The sequence below is a fragment of the Pantherophis guttatus genome, chromosome 1 (genome assembly GCF_059756535.1).
Source record: "Pantherophis guttatus breed Tessera chromosome 1, ASM5975653v1, whole genome shotgun sequence".
Lineage (NCBI taxonomy): Eukaryota > Metazoa > Chordata > Lepidosauria > Squamata > Colubridae > Pantherophis > Pantherophis guttatus.
The window spans coordinates 256,119,342-256,125,341 of NC_142063.1; the positions used below are offsets into that span (position 1 = coordinate 256,119,342).

Here is a 6,000-nt window from a genome sequence, read left to right on the forward strand (position 1 = left end):
CTTCCGGGTGCGCTTCAAGGTGTTGGTTACCACCTTTAAAGCGCTCCATGGCTTAGGACCTGGTTACTTACGGGACCGCCTACTACCATCAACAGCCTCCCACCGACCAGTACGCTCCCACAGAGAGGGGCTCCTCCAGGTGCCGTCGGCCAAACAGTGTCGGCTGTCGGCCCCTAGGGGGAGAGCCTTCTCTGTGGGGGCCCCGACGATCTGGAATGAGCTCCCCCCAGAGATACGGAGGATTCCGGATCTGCGCACCTTCCGCCGCGAGTTGAAGACGCTTTTATTTCATCAAGCCGGCCTCGCCTAATTCTTCTCCCTTTAAACTGTAAATTTTAAATTTTTAAACGTATTTTAAAATAATGGGTTTTTAATCAGTATTAATTTCAGCCAAATTTATTTAATTCATTTTACTTGATCTTAAATTTTGTATATTTATGTGTTTTATCTCATGGCTGTGCACCGCCCTGAGTCCTTCGGGAGTAGGGCGGTATAGAAATTCAAATTAAATAAATAAATAAATAAATCATAATTGTATTTCAGTGTTATCAGGAAAACGTCAAGTTTTCCATCCCTATTTATTGCTTGCAAAGTAATGAAAAAAAGGGGAAGACTAAACTAACCCAGTGGCTTTGATGCTACTGTGGTCTTGATTAATATAAAGAGAACGTTTAGGAAAACAAAAATATTTCTATACCACCGTAATTTAAAATACCAGGATTTCTTTAAAGGGATATAATATAATAACTTTACTATGGATACTATTTAAACCCAACTAGTGACTTATAGTTGGTATGCAGGAATTTGCATATAATCATTGTGACAGATTTCCAAAGCTACATATGAAGGCTGTGATAATCCTTTGAAAAGAGGCTTTGGAACCAACACAAATATCTCATCTTGAATTTGCTGGAAGTGATTATGTCCTTGTACACATGCAGAAGAAATTACAGACAGCTTCAGCAGCAGTGATGCAACTTTTTTGAAGACTGCGTAAAGAGCTTTGTACATCTTCCAGCATATTTCAGGGCACTTCTGAAGCCTTTTCACAAACCACCTACATACAGCAAACAACATGCTTCTGGCTTGCTTCTGTATTTTAGGAGATAAATCATTCCTATTAGCTTCACATCCCTTTAATCCTTTGACACAAGTTAAAAGAAACTTGAGCTGAACAGGTGCTCAAAGAATCCTGGAATAGATTTTTGTTTTGTTTTTTCTACGAAACCCATCCTGACCTCTGTTCTTATAGCTGAATCACTTATGCTAACTAAAGAGGCAGAAGAGATGGCAGTCTTGGAGGGGAAAGTTGATAAGCACCACTGAGGAATATTTCTCATGCAATAAAAAAGGGAGAATTCAATTCACTTTTAAGATTAACAAATTTCATTTCACTATATCTGTAGTGAATAGTTTGGTCCCGTTTTAAATTATTGTTATAGAGTTGAGAGTACATTCATAACTGTGTGGAGTCATTAACATGTAGATTTTTTTTTCCTTTCAGCAAATCGATGGGGAAGCTTTTCTTCTAATGACTCAAGCAGACATTGTCAAAATAATGAGTATTAAACTGGGACCAGCCCTAAAAATCTTCAATTCCATCCTGATGTTCAAAGCTGCTGATAAAAACTCTCATAATGAACTCTGATAAAAGGTCTACAAGACAACTTCTGCACTCCAGCCAATGTTTTACCCAAAGCACAAAGATACCGAAAGATAACCTAGGATGAACATTTCAAAGGGAAAAAGTCTTAAGTGCATGAAATAAAGATATTTTCCCAAAACTAGGGCAACTGTACACTTCTGAGAAGTGCTTAAGGTTTTTAGCAAGATAAAAATTTAGTAGAGCAGGTACGTAAAGTTTGCCAACCTGGTGGTTTTAATTTTCCTACAATTAGCCACCTTAATTTAATTGGGGAACCAGTAACTACGGGAACATATTAAAATCATGGTTATATTAGCCTTTTTAAAGGAGTCACAAAATATATACTTTGTGAATTTACCCATTGGGTTTAGTTAATCTCTTTGTCCTATTTGACCATTTTCATAAGAAATTGTTAACAATTTAAAAATATTTGAGGTGCAATTAGTTAATGGAAATGGTTAACTCTTTAATTTTGCACTACACTGAAAACTGCTGTGGACTCTGGTTGGTTTATTCTAAGAAAACATTGCTGAAGATCAGTGCTGTTTTTTTTAATTATTTTTGCATGGTTAAAAGAAAAAGAAATACTTCCAGTACTGGTAGCATATTTGGTATGAAATTATTAATAAGAACTACAAAAGGTTAATGTAATTATATTTCATGTTGCATTATATTACTTTACTTCATTCTATTAAAAGAGATACAAATTAAATGTGCATATGCAGAATAAAAATCCTGCATATAAAAAAAACACCTTTTTATAAAGAATTAAATTGGTTGAACAGGAATATTAACTCAATCTAAAAATAGCAGTGAGGGAAAAGTTAAAACAGTTCTATCCAATTTGTAAAAGTTAGGTCACTTGACTTTAACATGTGCAATAGAAAACAATGTGAAACAAGATCATCAAGGGTTATATTGCATTGTTCTGTTCAGTCTTTTTTATAAATGTTGCATCTTTTATATTTTGTTCTGACTTTTTACACTTAAATTTGCATTTAAAATTGTTATGCTTCATAACTGCCAAAATGTGGAAGAACTTTTGTATGACTCATTTTTCATGCAGTTGGTTTGTATCAATATTAGTACAGTCATATTTTTTCCACTTGTCTTAGTTTTCACTGAAGGTTGTGGTGAACAGTTTGCTTCAAAGATAAGAAAAGCCAAAGCATTTAAGTGAGTTTCAGAGTTTTTGGGAAAATTGAATTCCAAAGACCAGTTGGAAGCAAGAAGACCAGCATGAGCTATGGCTCAGCTTCTCCCAAAGAACATTTACTTACACAGCGTGCACACACATATATTAAATGGACATTATATTTCTAGCGCTGCTTTTCCACACTTTCACCTGGTTTAGAAAAGCATCCGTAAACATCTGCTTACACAAATCCTGACATGACTCGCATAAATGAAAAATTATGAACGTCACCATTTTCTCAAGTCATCATTCGAGAGCATCATTTCTCTTGGCAGAGAAATAGTGGCCCTACCCCTCCTTTAGCCCATGTTGTTTACTTTGTGAGTCTGCCTGCAAGGATATGTGAATTGGTCGTAGCTTTCTCCCACCATGCTCTCTGGAAAATTCCTGGCATGAGATGGTTCAGGGCAAGGAGAATAGCATGAAGATAGCCGTTTTGCCAATTTTCAGCCTACAAAAACAGGCAGCAGGTTCAGCACCCAACCTTTATCCCCCTAATTAATTTATCAACTGTGTGTGTGTATGCCTTGAGTCAGTTTTAACTCCTGACAACCTGCACTTTTTCATGGCAACATTTTCAGAAAGAGTTTGCTCTTGCCTTCTTCCCAGGGCTGAGAACTCATATTCATCCAATTTCTAGCCTGATACTATCAATCGTTACACTAAACTGACTCTTTATGATCTTTCTTTTGGAGGGGGGGGGTACCTTTGAGTCAGTGTTGACCCCTACAGTTTTCCTGACGAGGTTTCTCAGGAATGGTTTGTCCTTGCTTGCTTTCTAGGGTTGAGAATGAATGTCTGGCCCAAGGTCACCCAACTGGCTGTGTGCCTAAAGCTGGACTAGAACTCAGTCTCTCCCAATTTCTAGCATTGTGCCTTAAGCACCGTTAGAAGAAAGTTCTGGATTCAGATCTAGGCCAGGTCCTCCATAGAACACAGAGGCCAAGTTACTTGGAACAGAGGCAGATGTTATTTCAACAGGGTAAAGTGCAAAATAACAGTCAAAAGATTAGCTAGGAACTTAAAGGTTTGTGGTAATTACCTTTATAGTGAATCCTTTCTTTTGCTCCTTCCAGGATTAGCATCTGACCTCTAGGAATTGATAAAGGAGAATATTTGAAGCTCAAGGTTGAAATGAGGGGGCTTTGCTCAAAGCAAGGACCCTTCTAAGAAATATTGGAAACTAATTAGCTGGATTGACAAATGGGGTGCTTGGTTAGACACCCTGTTGAGCTTGTGTGGGTTTTTTCACTCATTTACCCTATCAACTAGCTTCCTGCTTAATTAACATTGCAGCTGGAGGTGGCAGTCACATAGAGGCAAGGATCTTTTGTTTTTAAATGGGTATAATTTCTGGTATCCTGAAAGAAATGTTTACCTGAGTGGACTGTCACCTTGGCCAGTTTTATCATCTTTGTATGGCTTGTGTTGGATCTTGGGTGATGGATCCAGGTTTGGGGAATCTTACTATGTTTGTAAAGGATTTCCATATCCTAAGGAGATTTCTTAGGATTTGGTTGACTTACTGATGCCTGCCAACTTCCTATCAGTTTTCTCCAAAACATCAAACTTGACTTAAAGGCTCAGTGGTTATTTAAGTTTGTGAGTTGGATTTTCCTGGAGGCAGGCATGGTCAAGATTACAGTGTTATTTGCATACCTGTCCCTATCTGGCCCACCCTTGGGCTAAAAAGCGTAATGGAAGCTTTTACCTTCTAACAGTACAATTCCATAAATTCTAACAGCAACTGACTCTCTTTACAAGTATTTGGCACTTTGTATTGAACTATTACTACCCCTGAGAGAACAATTACATTCTGAAATGTCAGAAGCAAAAGCAGTCTTTATGTCAGAAAAAGCAGCTCTTTCCTTGGTGCTTATCATTTAACCCAGGAATGACAGCTCAAGAATTCAAATTGAAAAAGCAGGCTAAGTAATAAGATTATTACCAAACAGGAGACTGAACTGCTGACTCTCGTATTTAATACTAAGCAATTAATTATTGCTTAGAATTTCAGAAAGGTAACTGTCAAAGAGCATATAAGGAAAACAATCTCCACATATTTGCAGTGATTTAATGACCAATATCATTCCCCAAAGATGTTATCTAAGAAAAAAAAATAGTGTATTGTTCTCTGGGCCAAGGGTCCCCAACCCCCTAGGGCCACAGACCAGAATTGGGCCACACAATTGGAGGTGAGTGGCAAGTGAGTGAAGTTTCATCTAAATTTTCAACTTCTCCCCAGCATTAGCATCACTGCCTCAGCTCCACCTCAGATCATTAGGCATTAGATTAAATTAAAAGCACGAAGCCTACTATAAACGGCACAAATATGCAAGGGATCTAGGTTGCAAACTCCCTGCTTCCTGGTCTGTGGAAAAATTGTCTTCCACAAAACTGGTCCCTAGTGCCAAAAAGGTTACGAATCTGCTCTAGGCTACCCACCAAATATTCAGCTCTACATATCTCCTCGTTAATACCAGGTCAGAAAAGCAACTTTTTCCCCAATACATTAGAAGTGAAGGCATGCCTGTCATTTTCATATCTGGCAAATATTTTTTTGTGGGGGAGGGTGAGAAATTATTCCAGGATTACATCAGTACTCAAAAACGTTCAAGAATAAGTGTGGTCATAGCAGAATAAATTTGGAAATTTTCCTTAGTGCTTAATATAATAAGATGGGAAATTGTTTTCATATTGTTAACGTGACATATCTTTAGAATGAAAAATTACACTTTTTTTTTCCCAAATTCTATAGAATCAAGGTTTTTCAGATTTGGCAACTTTTAAGATGTTTGGATCTCAATTCCCAGAATGCCATAGCCAGCATTCTGGGAGTTTTAAGTCCACACATCTTAAAAGTTGCCAAGTTTGAAAACCACTGGTTTAGAGTTTACTTTTTCAATTCAACCTTTATTGTCAAGTTGCACAACATGTGTACAATGAGATTGGCTGAGCTTCCCTTTGTGCACCCCACCCCAACATACATATCAATAACTCACAGTGAAAGAAAGAAAAACCCTAACCCAATAAATTATACTAATAACACACAATCCTCTACACCAGAGATGGGTTTCAGCAGGTTCTGACGAATTCTGAGTAGTTCAGAGAACCAGTAGTAAAAATTCTGACTGGCCCCACCCCCATCTATTCTTTGCCT

General features: G+C 37.7%; 1 protein-coding gene across 16 annotated transcripts in view; it reads left to right on the forward strand.

Moving 5' to 3' along the window:
- The window catches only part of L3MBTL3 (L3MBTL histone methyl-lysine binding protein 3), an 81,490-nt gene extending 78,740 nt beyond the window's left edge, over positions 1-2,750 (forward strand). For all 16 annotated transcript variants that reach the window (XM_087886954.1, XM_060692230.2, XM_087886964.1 and 13 more), the window contains one exon: positions 1,505-2,750. In XM_087886954.1, the coding sequence (XP_087743080.1) occupies positions 1,505-1,648 (144 nt within the window). In that variant the 3' untranslated portion in view covers positions 1,649-2,750. The remainder of the gene's footprint in view (positions 1-1,504) is intronic.
- The last annotated feature ends 3,250 nt before the right edge of the window (positions 2,751-6,000 follow it).